The sequence below is a fragment of the Stegostoma tigrinum genome, unplaced genomic scaffold (genome assembly GCF_030684315.1).
Source record: "Stegostoma tigrinum isolate sSteTig4 unplaced genomic scaffold, sSteTig4.hap1 scaffold_515, whole genome shotgun sequence".
In the NCBI taxonomy this organism is placed as follows: domain Eukaryota; kingdom Metazoa; phylum Chordata; class Chondrichthyes; order Orectolobiformes; family Stegostomatidae; genus Stegostoma; species Stegostoma tigrinum.
The window spans coordinates 1-14,828 of record NW_026728446.1 but is presented as its reverse complement, the minus strand read 5'-3'; the positions used below and the strand labels follow the sequence as shown (position 1 = coordinate 14,828).

The 14,828-nt window shown below is 39.8% G+C and overlaps 1 protein-coding gene across 1 annotated transcript in view; it reads left to right on the top strand.

Annotated features, from left to right (window-relative positions):
- The window catches only part of LOC132208711 (rabankyrin-5-like), a gene marked incomplete at its 3' end in the record, with an annotated part of 39,824 nt that extends 26,643 nt beyond the window's left edge, over nt 1-13,181 (top strand). Inside the window, exons 8-11 of the mRNA XM_059644104.1 lie at nt 7,229-7,433; nt 7,889-7,957; nt 8,098-8,294; nt 13,084-13,181. Of these exons, the coding sequence (XP_059500087.1) occupies nt 7,229-7,433; nt 7,889-7,957; nt 8,098-8,294; nt 13,084-13,181 (569 nt within the window). The remainder of the gene's footprint in view (nt 1-7,228; nt 7,434-7,888; nt 7,958-8,097; nt 8,295-13,083) is intronic.
- Nucleotides 13,182-14,828: the final 1,647 nt, after the last annotated feature.

Here is a 14,828-nt window from a genome sequence, read left to right as displayed (position 1 = left end):
ATTTCGAAGCTGAATGTGCCTGAAATATTAAAATTACACCATAAAGGTTTTTCTGTACTCTGATCCCATTGTTTTTATTTTTACTAAGCTTTTCTGTTTTTGAGCCTGAATAGCTAGGTGAGAATTCTGTAAACTCCTCCTGAATCTGGTTGTGGGAGACAGGATAAAGTGCCTTTGGGTGATGTTGCAAATAGATCTTTTGAAAAATATTGTGGAAACCTGCAGTTGAAATTGCATTGTGACCTCCAAGTTGAGTACGGCTTGATGTTAAGTAAACATACAAATTTGTGCTATTCTAGCTGCTACTTCTACAGATTGCAGTGAAAGTTTCTCTGCACTTTTCACTTTTCTCCCCACTCTTGCATCCAGATTGCTAATTCCTTGCTTGGTTGTGGTTATTTGATGCTGATGGCCTTCTACGCAAGTGAATTTGAGACTTTATAGGGGGGTGATGGCCTTGGTGGTGCAATCTCCACACGTTTGCCTGAGGCTGGAATCACAATGGGGTCCTCGGTGCTGTGAGGCAACAGTGCTAACTGCTGAGCCACTGTGCTGCCCATAATACCTTTTTTAAATTGTCAAGATAAGCATTTTGTGGGTTTTCTTAATTAGTGAGGGCAGTTAAGATGTAAATTACATTTTTTGTGCATTTTAGAGTCAGGCTTAAGCCAGACTAGTCACAGAATGCAGATTCCTTTTTGAAAAGGACATGAAAGAGGGATTTTTATGACAGTTCTCAGGATTGCCATCACTGACTAGCTTTGTATTCTAGAATTTGAATTCAGTTAACTAGTATCAGCTATCGTGGTGAGATTTGAACCCAGGTCCCTAGAGCATCTTGTGCTGCTGGATCATTTGTCCAGTAATATTCACACAACACCACCAAGTCCCCTAAAGCTGTATTTGTTTAAGCTGGTTTTGTGCACACTGCTCTTTTGAACTCGTGACTTCATATGTGTGGTAGTGATCTGCCTAAGGGCAAGCTGTCTACTCATTCCTTCTGCCTTGCAATTTTGTGCCTTTTTTTAAGCTCTTCATGATGAAAGAGTTCACACAATTTTGTGGGCTGTAAGCTGAAATGGAAGTCTGGTAGCTATAACTGAAACACTAGATAGGTTTTGCAGCTTGAAAATAGTGTTATGTACGAAGCCATCTCTTCTTTTTCCCCCACTCTCTCTCTCTCTCTCTCTCTCCCTCTTTCTGCCCTTCTTTCTCCTGCCACATCCTTCTCCCACCACTGTTCTGTCCCTTTCTTTCTCATACAACAGTGAGGCATGATTTATGACCACAATCTCTCCAGTCAAGTTGTGCCAATATAAATTTCCCACATTCAGTTTTGATGAATCATGTGATGAGGTCAAAGAACAAATGAAGTGGTTTCCTGTTCCATCCTTGTGTTTGGAGGATACAGAAGTCGTCATCCTCCAAAGATTCTGAACCTGTCAGCATCTGTCCTTTTGCCATGGCTTAACACTGGGGCCTTTGGGGCACCTTGGAAAGGGGCAGGGATGATGTTCCTTCTACCCCTCGTACATGGAATGAAAGAAGGCTTAACTTGAGAGGGAGAACTACGAGTTTGGTCCAAGAATTTAGTTTACAATGCTCCTTTAAAGGAGGAGAGATTGCTGTATTGGAGTTGGATCACTGTAGGATGCACAGGAGAACTCTTCAGCCACAAAGTATTTGTGACTTTAAGCTGTTTGTTAATGATAGATATTGGCTGGGGAGCATTGTCCCAGTTGAGGTATGTACAAAGTCAAAGTCTGAGTGGCGATTTTTGTGCTTCAGGATGTGTTGAGAGAAGGCAAGGATAACATGATCTGAGTAGCTAAGTTATTGAGATCTCTTCTGGGGGGGAAAAAAATATGAGGTGCAGGAGTAGGCTGTTCAACCGGTTTGAGTCTGTTCAGTTATTAATTAAGATCATGGTCAATCTGTTCATGACACCAACTCTATATTCACACCTACGTCCAATAATCTGAGTCAAGTTATTGATCTGTCTTAAGAAATTCGTGACTTTGCAGAGGCAGTGTTTCAAAGATTTTCACTCTTCTGAGAAATAGTTGCATGTCTAATCTTAAATGGAAGATGCTGTTTTTCTTCCCCAAAACTGTCCCTTAGTTCTAGTCATTCCCACAAACACAAACATTAATTCAGGATCTTTTGTCTCGGTAAAATCATCCTGTTATTGTTCTAAGCTACAATGGATCAAAGCCTGTCTAAACTTTTCTCAAGTCAAGTTTCTCACCTCTCCCTAAAATTCCCCAAGTGTCAGTCGAATGAACCTCGTCTGAACGCCTGATGTAAATATATCTTATCATAAGGAGACCAGAGTTCCCTTTATCCACGGTGCTTGCTGCTACTGCAAATAGAAACCCAAGAAAGTTAATCCGACATGATTGTCCTGTCAACCATGTTGACTATGCTTGGTTGCATTTGAGATTTCCTAAGGCTATGGTTTCTGTTTTCTGTCCTCCTTCCTTGAACAGGGAAATCACATTTGCTATTTTCCAATCAAATGAAACCTTTCCAGAATTTAAGGAATTAGGTTTTAAATTTAACCAAATTACTGCTGAAATTTTTAACCTTTCCTGAAATGAAGACCATGCAAAATATCTGCTCAATTTGCCTGCCATTTCTTCCTTCCCACTTAATTACCCAGAAAACTGGTGCTGACTTTACTTCTCCTTTTTCCTTTAAAATACCATTTTAGAAGGGTTTTTTAATGCTTCCAGTTAGTCTTCTCTAGACTTTAATTTCTCCAACCTTATTCATCTTTTTGCCTCTTCCATATGTCGTCACATCTTCTGATATGCCACTCATCTTTTATGGAATTATTGGCTTTTTTTGGTTTAGGTTTTTTTGGCCGTAAATGGTGCATTCTTTTCTTGGAGTCTTTCTTTCATTTTCAATGTGATGTACCTCTTCTGAGTTTTCTGAAAATGCCCTTAATGTCTGCCACTATCTCTACTGGTTTATCCCACAATCTAACGTTCCAGTCCACTTTAGCAGCTGTCTCTCGGACCATCATAATTTCTCAAGTTAAAACACCGGTCTTAGATCCACTCTTCTCTCCCTCAAAAATTTGAATGAAAAATTGACCTTTGTTACATATTAATATGTGCCTTTTCTAATGAGGTCACTGACTAGAAGATTTGATTTGTATCATCACTTAGCTTTAATGCTCCTGACTTCCTTTTATTTTGAAGGTACTATATCAAAATAGGCAGAAATTGTGGCTAATCTAATATTGGATGTTAGACAAGTAGTACACAAGCAATAGAGGAGTTGAGAGGTAGTTACTGGTGTTGTGTGTAGGAACATAAGAGCAGGAGTGGGCCATCTCTCCCCTCAAGCCTGCTGCCCCCATCCTTTTTGCTGGCTGATGTCATGAAAACTTAACATTAATTGAAGAGAAGAGGAGCAAAGTGGTACTTTTGCAGTGACTGTTAAGGTTGGGTGTAAGGGGAGGAAGAGAAAACCACATTGAAGATGCTCTTGCCATGAGTATAACCAAGAAAGAGGGAAACGAAAACCAGAAGTTGCTGGAAAAAGCTCAACAGGTCTGGCAGCATCTTTTGAAGAGGGGCGGGTGGGGGGGGTGGGGGGGGGGAAGAAATCAGTTAATGTTATGGATCTGGAACTGAGGAAGGGTTACTGCACTTGAAACGCTAACTCGGTGTTTTTTTTAACTTACTCTTCACAGATGCTGTCAGACCTGCTGAGATTTTCCAGTAACTTCTGTGGATGCTGTAAATAATAAACATAAGCAGTTCTTTTGGTTTTTAACTGAGTAAGAGAGGCCCACTTACCTGGAGAATTAAAATAAATATCAGAAAGGTGATGTTATCAATGCTGCTGGCTCTCAATCCAAAAATTATAATCTGTCTTTTTGGGGAGAACAGTGTTACTGGTAGAGATGAAAAACCCAAGAATGTGATTTGCTTACAGTTGAGAGGCTTAACATCTGGCTGAGTGGATAGGCTTCATCTGGGTGACAAACTCCCAATTCCTGTGAGCTCCTTGCACTTGGAGAGGATGAAGGAGACCTTTAGTGAAGCACTGGTTGGTTTGGCAGAGAGGTGGGGTTGGCCTGTTGTTGTGTCATTCAGACCAGCCATATTTGGTGGTGGATGACAACTGAACAAGGCTGCTTCTGATGTTTGTCTACATATGCCTTGGAAATAAAAACAAATGTGGTAGTGATGGGAGAGGGATGAGGATTGAATGAACAGAATAGAAGAGATTGGAGATTTAATATGAGCTGAAGATGTAATCAACAGCTTGAAAAACTGGTGTATTGCATATGGAGGGCCAAAGGCTTAGCATTTGGTGGTTTGAAAATGAGATGGGTAGCCCATCAGTTTGAGATTTGGCTACTTGATGAGTTTGCCGAACTATGAAAGCAGATGTACAATCTATCCAGCGTTTGATTTATCATTTTTGTCATTTGAACAATTGCGTGAGTCTTGGTTACTCATTTGGCATTGGTGCAATATTAAACTGTTATGTTACGATTTGAGAATCAGCCTGAGGTTACCTGTATTGGTAAACTTTTAATTATCTGAGTAAAAGTTCTGCATATGGCTTCAAAGAAATAGCTTGAATTTAAATCTCGGAGCACTAATTATTTTCGTGCTGTATCCAGGGTTGCTCATATAGCAAGTGCAGATTGCCATCTTGTGGAAGGGAGAGGAGTCTGGGGATGCTGTACAGTTTTTTAGTAAAAAAAAAATTGAGACTTTCGTCTTGTTCTGGGCTTGAACCATTTGATGTTGTGGAATATAGTGTTTGGTTTTTATAAAAGAGACAAGCAGCCGTAAATATTCAGGAATTAAGGCAGCATGCGTGGAGAAAGTGTTGCTATTTCAGATCAACGGTTTTCTGTCATTAATTTCTTTCTGCTTTTAGACTCAACATTTTGTTCTCCCGGCCTGAAAAAAATAATGGTTGCGCGGTTATGTATCAAAATTTCTAAATTGTAATGCCTACTGACTGCCCTAAGTTGAATTAGTGTATTTTAAAACAAAAACCAAGCATAAGCAAGCTGCATTTCTCCTGTAAATGACAGCCATTCTTTGATAACAGGGACTTGCCTTCCGGAAAGGGGTTGATATCAAGCACTCTCCACAGTTTTCCATCAATGCCCCCTGGGTCACTGACGCCATTCGTGTCTGTGCCCAGCTGATCTTTCAATGATGTAACAGGAAGGCGTGGAGCCTTCAAATTTGGCAAGCACTAAGGATGTGCTTTCAGGCCACTAGGGGAGTTCAGCAGAAAAATGTAGTTGCCACCAAATGGATTATTTAAAACGAACTGCATAAATGGAAAAGCTAGAAAATTACACGCAGCAAAGAATGGAATGGTATATTGGATGTGATGGAAGTAATAGCATAGACTTATGGCACTTGCTGAAAAGCGCAATTCTTTTAACATTGTAGTAGTTTAAAGTGTTACAGTTCTAAAGACTAACATTCTTCAACCAAGTGCTAGCTTGGACCATTTTCAGTGTTGTGAACAAAAATCAGTTTGACTGTCAAACATCCCCAAAAAAAGCTAAAATTTCTGGTTTGTAATGTTGATCCTTGTCCCTTGGTGCAGTGGGATTTTGAAGAACCATTCATTTCCCACTTGACACAAATTTTGGAATTCCCATGTTGCTGTCTGAAACCATACTCCTCCTCAAACAGTGTCAAATTAAACATTAGTTGAGCCAAACAAATGAATCCCACTCCTATCCTTGCATTTACTGAGAAAAGAATGATCTTGCTGTTTTGGTACATTGTACAATTTTTTTTGATTTATTTGGGTTGAAGTGAAGGTGAACATTGACACTCGGGTGCTGAAAGGAAATTGGAATGTGAATGCCTTACAAAGGGCAAAGAAAATTACCGCACAGGAACAGGCCCTTCGGCCCTCCTAGCCTGCACCAATCCAGATCCTCTGTCTGCACCTATTGTCGCCTATTTCCCAAGGATCTGTATTCCTCTGCTCTCTGTCCATTCATGTATCTGTCTAGATACATCTTAAATGATGCTAGCGTGCCTGTCTCTCCCACCTCTAGCAACGTGTTCAAGGCATGCGCCATCCTGTGTTTTCTTAAAAAAAAAACTTTTCACACATAGCTCCCTTAAACTTTTCCCCTCTCACCTTGAAATCGTAACTCCTAGTAAGTGAGTCCCTCACTGTTTTTTGGTGGGGGGGGGGGGGGGGGTGCGGGGGGGCGCAGTGGTGGTGGAAGCTTCTTGCTATCCACCCTGTCTATACCTCATGATTCTGTAGACCTCAATCGGGTCCCCCCTTAACCTCTGTCTTTCTAACATAAATAATCCTAATCGACTCAACCTCTCTTCGTAGCTAACACCCTCCATACCAGGCAACATGCTTGTCAACTTCCTCGGCACCCGCTCCAAAGCATCCACGTCCTTTTGGTAATGTGGTGACCAGAACTGTGTGCAGTATTCTGAATGTGGCCAAACCAAAGCCATATACAACTCTAACATGACCTGCCAACTCTTATACTCCATACCGTGTCTGATGAATGAAAGCAATCCAAATGCGTCCTTGACCACTCTGTTGACCTGCATTGCCACTTTCAGGGTACAATGGACCTGAACATCCAAATCTGTCTGTGCATCAATTTTCCCCAGGGCTTTTCCATTTACCGTATAGTTTGCAACTAGTAGAGTTGTGTTCATGCAATGGAGTGGTTTTTCTATGCCAAATGACTTGTCTTGCAGACTAGTTTCCTGTGAAAGTAAAAGATTTCTATGTGAATCTACCCTATTAAAATGGAAAGTTGGGCTTAGACTAGTTCTAGCTATTACCTACTGGCAGCTAAGTCTTTCTGATAACTATGAATTTGTGTATTTGACTTCAAACCTAAAGTTGTCCTTTCACTGTGTAGATGAAACATTCTCTTTGCTCCAGTTACAGCATTGTTTTCACCAACTATTTCTAGTAATGTGCGATACTGATTGCATAGGTTTCTGTACATACCATTCTGACATTTTTTCTGTCTTTACACTGTTTTATTTCTCTTGCTGTTTGGATGGTATAGAGCACTACTGTATTCCTGCAGTTTCTTGTTGAACTGCTTCAATCTAATTGTACATTATAGTATACTTTTCTGCTAAATATTGCATGTCTATTTTTCATAAGTTGTCATTTGTTTGGCTTGTATAATGTCTAGGTTTGAAACTGATTTTGGGACTCCTTTTTAATGCAGGTGATGAATTTTCAGCTAGTTTCCTAATTCGAAATGGTGCTCGTGTGAATGCAGCTACATATGGAGAGCAGGAGACACCTCTTCACCTCGTGGCCTTGTACAGTCTTAAAAAGCATTCAGTGGAAACAATGGCGGGAATGGCACGTATTGCACAAGCACTGGTGGAAGCATCGGCCAATTCAAACATGCAGGACAGCAAAGGGCGGTGAGCAGCAGTTGTCACACTCTTCTCTCTTACCCAGCCTCCTGTATTTGTGATAAATTTTGAACTAAGTGCGTGTTCTACCAGTATTTCTTCACTTGTATGTTTTCACACTTCTCTCTTTCCTGCTATGCCCCTCTAGAGAACTGTGTATTCTATTTGAGTTGTTATGGTGGTGGTTGTAGTATGAGTAGCAATACCATCTAGTTGAGTCATCCACTTATTTCGAATTGGGGTTATAAAGATCTGAACTTAATCCTGAAACCTGTTCGGATCAGAATGACCTTCCGAAGAAGCCACAAACAAACTGCCTCATCTTGTTAGTGAGGGCATTGTTTAGTTGAAAAAAAAATGATAACTTCTGGATTAGGTGTATTAACTTGTGTAGTAGTGTTCATATGAAAGCTATGTATTGGTTGTTAACTCCTTTTACTGAGATCTCGTCCTCATTTGCACAGGACACCTTTACACACCTCTATACTGGCAGGCAATGAGTATGTTTTCACACAGCTGCTGCAATGTAAACAGTAAGTATGAGTCACAAATCTCATCATTGCTTTTTCTGAGAGCGCTTTGATTCTTGAAGTGAAATTGTTTCATTCGTGTTGTGCATTCCAGCATGTTTATTTTAATATTTTAAATGTCTTTGGCCCATGTATTTTTGCAGATGTGACCTGGAGCTGAAGGACCATGAAGGAAGTACAGCACTATGGTTAGCACTCCAGGATATAACAGTAGACTCTGATCAGTCGGTGAATCCATTTGATGACGTTCCAGTTGTGAATGGTACCTCGTTTGATGAGAATAGCTTTGCTGCAAAACTTATTAAGCGGGGTAGTAATCCAGATGCTCCTGATGCAAAAGGTGAGAAACCAGCAAATACACTGGCAACATTAAATATGTACAGACTGGTCCTCCCTTTTTAAAACTGTGCTGTAATCCAGAATGTAATGTACACTGCAACAAGTTGGCTTCTCACGGCAGAAAAAAGCCAAAGGGGATGTTAATGTAATCTGTAGACCTTGCAGACTGCAGCTCCTGTAAGCTGGTGATGTTGAGGTCCACATTAAACAGGGAAAAGCTGAGAAAATTATTCTACCTTAGGATCGAGCCAGCCTTTGAATGTGGCTGCATTCATCCAGGGAAGCAATGCATATGCATGCAAGCATTGGAGTGTCAGAATATATGCAGCAATTATTTAGCTTCTAATCAAACCAAGCTAGCCAATACAATATGGCCAGAATTAATGGTAAACCAGAGAATTGGGAAAACATTTAAAAACCCACAAAAGATGACCAAAAATGAGAATAAGTTGAGGGAAAACTAGCAAGTAATCTAAAGATGGATAGTAAGAGCTTGCTTATTTAGAAATATAAAAAAGAGCAGGGCCAAAGTGAATGTAAACCTGAGGCTAAGGAAATAATAATGGAGAGCCCAGGACATGGCAGAGAAATTGAGTAAACACTTTGCTTCATTCTTGACCATGGAGGCCAATTTTAAAGCATTCCATTAATACTAATTAATCCAAACCTGAAGGGATGGGGAAGAAATAAGCACACTATCACTGGAGAAATGTACTAAGTGAACTGATGGGCTGTATGCTTGGATTGTGAAAGAAGTAGCTCTAGTGACAGTGGGCTCCTAGTAATCTTCCAAGAGTCTTTAGATTCTAGACAAGTCAGAGAATTGTTACATAAACAAATATAATTTGCTGTTCAAAAGGGGATCGAGACTAAAAATGCATAAATATAGGTCAGTCAGCTCAACATCTGTTATTTGGAAAATGTTAGTCTATTCTAAAGGATTTTAATGGTCGAGCATTGAGAAATACATAACTTAGCCAAGCAGAGTCAGTATGGCGCCTTGAAGGGAAATCCTGCTTGGAAAAATTTATTAGCACTCTTTTTGAAATAGCAAGCAGGATAGATAAGTGAACCAGAAGAGGTACTTTATTTGATGTCCAAAAGGTGTTTGATAAAATGCAATGCACGCTGTACTTGCTGAAGTAAGAGTGCATAGTATTGCATGTGCTATATTAGCATGGACAGTGGATTGGCTAACTAATAGGAGACCAGAGTTGGGAGATGTGCAGACTTTTCAGAATGGCAATCTGTAAAGTGCCGGAGGGATCAGTGCTGGGACCACAAATATTTATCCTCAATTGGATGAGGAAAGTAAATGTGCTATCACGAAGTTTGTGGATGACATGAAAATAGCTGAGATGACAAGTGGTGAGGATGTCATCTATAAAGGGAAACACCACAAGTTAAGGGAGTGAGCAAAAGTTTGGGCAGATGGAATCAAATGTGGAAAATTTGATGTTGTGAACTCTGGCAGGAAGAATAGAGGAGTGGAATATTATTTAAATTGGAGAGCTCAGAAAACTGCAGTTCAAAAGGATTTGGAAGTTCTCGTGCATGAATTACAAAAAGCTAGCATCTAAGTTCAGGTAATAGGGAAAGCAAATAGACTATAACAATAGAGGTCTTGCTAAAACAATACAAGGTACTAGTTTGACCACATTGGGAATACTGAACAGCTTTGGTCGCATTATTGAAGGAGAGGTATGCAAGCATTGGAGACACCACAGATGAACCTTCGCTGGACTAGGGTATGAAGGGAATGTCTTATGAAGAGAGGTTGAGTAGGTTAGGCTTGTACACATTACTGTTTTGAGGAATGAGTAGACCTTATTGAAAGTGTGGGATTCTTAGGGGACTTGAAAAGATTGTTTTTCCCTTTTTTTGGGGAAGTCTAGGGGCAGGACACAATTTCAGAATGAGGTGTAGCCCACTGAAGTCACATGAGGATTTTTGAGGGTGGTGAATTTGTGGACTTTCTTACTGCAGAGAGCTGTAGAAATTTGGTTAAGTATATTCAAGGTTGAAATTGATTCACCTTCTGATTCAGAAATCTAAAGTCACAGGAATAAAGGCAGGAAAGTGCACTTGAAGATTATCGAGTTGACCATGATCTCATTGGTGGAGCAGATTTTGGGCTTAATGGCCTACTTCTTCTCCTATATCTTTTGTTTTTGGGATATCCCAAAGTACTTTGAAGAAATGTGGTAGCTGATATAAGCACAGTACAAGTTAGTAACTTGGTTAGTTTATTATACTAGTGTAAATTGACAGATTATTGGAAACTGGGATACTGTAGAACTGCTTCAGTAAGATGGATGTTATGTCCAGCTGAATAAACAGTTTAACATCTGATCTAAAATGTCACGTTAACTGTCACCGTGGCTTGCTAACCTTTTTGTGAGAAAATCAGTTTAATTTGTGCCCTGAGAGGTGAATTTTCATCTTAGCTGACGACAGTCTTGGATAGATGAGTGTGCAGCTAATCAAGTTTAGTGCTGGTCAGGCAGCTTCTGTGGAGAGACAGTGTTAATGTTTTGAGTTAGGTATGACCCTTTTATGAAACTCCATTATATTTCCCTTGTTGTGGTTTTGTTTTTTTAGTTTTTCCCTAAAACTGAAGTGGGTCTCTAACGTAATGAAAAATATTATGATTTTTTTCTGGAAACACAAGTTGCTAAATTCCGAAATGACCCCAAAATGAAGAAACTATCAACAACAATTATTTTAGTTCGGAATCATATGAAAGTTTATAAAATAGAAATAAATTTAAAAACAGGATGTTGTGCTAAGAAGTTAACTAAATTGTCAGTACAATTATGAACCATCCTGCTCAACTTGAGCATTACCCTTCATGTTTGTCATTGGAGTAGTACCATTATTCCACAACATGCTGCTCGTTATTCAGGCAGGGTAGGTTTAGTGAGTTTTGAGAAGATTTGTAGCTCAGGTTGAGGTTCTGGATGTGAGTTTGCTCGCTGAGCTGGAAGGTTAGTTTTCAGACGTTTCGTCACCATTCTAGGTAACATCAGTGAGCCTCTGAAGTGCTGGTGTTATGTCCCGCTTTCTATTTATCTGGTTAGGTTTCCCTGCGTTAGTGGTGTCATTCCCTGTTTTTCTCAGAGGGTGGTAGATGGGCTCCAAATCAATGTGTTTGTTGATGGAGTTCCGGTTGGAATGCCACGCTTCTAGGAATTCTCGTGTGTGTCTCTGTTTGGCTTGTCCTAGGATGGATGTGTTGTCCCAATCAAAGTGGTGTCCTTCCTCATCTGTATGTAAGGATACTAGTGATAGCGGGTCATGTCTACAGGGTAGGTTTGGTTAGGAGTCGGCAACTATTTTCATAAAACCCAGATGAAACCATCAGAGACTTTTCTGTGAACCCTGTTTTTCGAGCTGCAGCAGTTCTGATATAGCTTTTCCAAAGTTACTTTATTCAAGCAACGCACTAAACCAGCACAACCAACACCACCATGTCCACCCCCCACCAGGTTCAGGGAACACACCAACTCCTTACTGTCTGACCTATTCACACAGCTTTCCAGAATAAAGCTCTGGTCACTGTTTTTATTAGCATTTTAATGTTTAAAGACTTCTCAAGGCTGTGTCTTTGTAGTACAGAAGCTCTGTTGGGAATTATTTCCAAGAGCACTGCATCTGCATGTGCTACATTGTAATTATAGGAATATATACTGGAGAAATTGCTGAGTTGCTAACAGTAAACTTGTCACTTCAATGTGTGGGACACCCTGGTCAAGAAGAAACTCTCTTTCGAGAGTCATAGAATGCCCACAGTCATGTTGTAATTGCCAATTGGTGTTGGAGGCCAGTTTGTGAAGGGAGTTCTTGTAACACAGTGGCAGGACCCCCTACCTCTGAACTTGAGGGCCTTGTAAGGGGCATTTATAACACTGCCTAATAATTTGGTTATTAACTTGCACTGACGTGCCTAACACAGGTGGTAAGAGCAAGTGCTTCTGTTCAGATAGAGCTCGGATAGTTGCAGCGTATTAACCTTCCCATAGTAAAACGCTCCATGAGCTGTAGTCTCTGACAAGTGTCAGACTGCATGTGTGCAACAGATATTTATAAGCAAACTTATCACAATTTACGGAAAAGGTTTTAGAATTTGCCTTGTTAGCAAGTAGTAGATATTCAGTTAATAACGTGGAGGTACTGGGGTGGATAAAGTCAAATCATATGACACCAGGTTTATTTGAAAACAAGCTTTGGGAGCCTCCGTCCACCTTCAGGTGTTAGTGAGAGAAGTAGTGTCAGACATTTTTTCATATAAGAGATCAAGGGTCACACCATTTGAGGATGTACTAAACAAACCAAAGATACAGTTAAATCTTTAATCACTTAGGTTTTAACTGATTTTAATAGAATTGGTTAATAACAGTCAGTTAGATAAGAATGCAGTTAATGTAGTGCTGGACAGGCAGCTTCTGCAGAGAGGAAAACTTAATGTTTTGAGTTGAGTATGACCCTTCTATGAAACCAAGGGTTTTTTATTTCCCCTCATCTTGATGTAGTATAGTATGGCCTCTTAAAATGGTGACTTATTTTGTTTTAATTATTTCTCAGTTTCTAACCTTCAGCTTAACAATAGTCTTGACTCTTTGTAAATTGCTCATAGGACATTAAGTACATAAAATTTGTGACACTAGAGGTTAAATATAAATTAAGATGTTATTTATCTAAATGTGAAGTAGTATTCAATGGGGTAACTTTCCAATCTACTATACTGTTTAGAGGTTTCTAATATAGTGAACTGCACTTCACTCTGCTAGGGAATTGTCTAATGCAAAGAGCATCGGAGACTGGCAATGAAGCTGCTGCACTCTTCCTGGTTGCTCATGGGGCTAAGGTTAACCACACCAATCACTTGGTGAGTTTTTTGAAGTTAATATTCTAAGGGATTGTCTTAAATGGCTGGTGAATGAAACCATTATAATGTCATTTATCACAACGCATTATTGGTTTGCAACTTCTCTGGTGTGGACTGGCTTTGATTTTTTTTATCTCCATTGATTACATAGAGCAGAATTTAATATACAGTAGCAGAAGCATAGTATGAAACTGCTTCAGTAGCTTTGATACATACTCACTAGAACAAGTGCATGCTTCTCTCCGCTAATGGGTGAATGTACCACTTGGCATGTTGACAAAACAGTCAGACAGAAGACACCAAAGACTTAATTTGTGATGTTAGTCTGAATTGACTTTGAATTGGGGTAAAAGGAGAAATTGACCAAAAAACTTCATGATTCGATAACAAATCATCTTGATTGGACGTGTGGTGAACATTGAACATGAAGAGAGGGGCTGAAAGCCTGGTCTCAGCCCTTCACCTTCAACTTGGTGCTTGTAACATGCTTTAGGAATTAAATGTTTGGGGCAAATAATATCACACTTCCCCAGTGTTTCATCTTTCTACACCTAGTTCCAGTTGACTACTTCAAAATTTGCCATTATTTAACTGAATAGGAACTGAATGCAAGCGTAGAGGGGTAATACTTCAGTTATACAGACATTGGTGAGACCTCATCTGGAGGACTGTTATGACAAGGAGAGCAAGCCAAATTAAGTCAGCCTGTCTATCACTCGTTTCACTGTTTTGCAAATCCAAAACATTCAATGACCTTCAAAATTGCCCAATTTTTTTTCTAATCAGACTTTATGAATAGATATCATCAGACACAAGTTTAAGTTTAACTTAAACAAATTGTTAGTTTCTATTTCAGTATTAATAATAGAGCAAAGCTAAGCAGCAAAGTAATTAATGTTAATGATTTAAACCCAATCCTCTTTGAAACCCCCACACTCAGACCCAAATAAGGGATAAATTAAAATGAGCTTGGGTTGTAACTGGCCAGTTCAATAAGGTTTAACGATAAGTACCAGATCTTTGTGGAACCCTTGAGCAATATGTTGTACTCCCATGGACAAAGGAATTTGAGTAAGATGCAATTCTAAGTTGCTGACAAATGTAAACAGTCTCCAGCAGGAAGTGATGAATATTCAAAATTCAATAATTCTTCTTTTAACTGGATGTAAAACTAGAGTGTAAAACTTGAGTGCAGCTTTGCAGTCCAGCGGTTTCCAAGCACACCGCTTTCTACATCAATAACAGTCAAAACCAGTGCAGTATATGTTTTGCTTTTTTTTTGCTACATTGTGATGGGAGGCCAGCACTGGCCTCCCCATTTATTGGCCAGCATAACATCCAACCAGCTGCCAATCCTTTAGTTTAACTGGTTGGTGCTGAGATGACTGCAGTCATCTTGCAGCTCTAATTACCTGCAATATCTTTCTGGGCCAGTTACCAAATGCAGTTGGTTTGCTCTGTCCTCCTCAAAATAAGCTGCTGCTCAAAGTGCAACATTCGAGTCTTAACTACAGTTCATAGTCCCAAACCAAAAATGAGACACATCTGTCTGAACAGTATACAGTAATCATGCTTGCAGAAGGATGGTAATGCTTTGGAAGCAGAGTGACTCGAAGCATGGGTTCAATTCCCCACACTGGCAGAGGT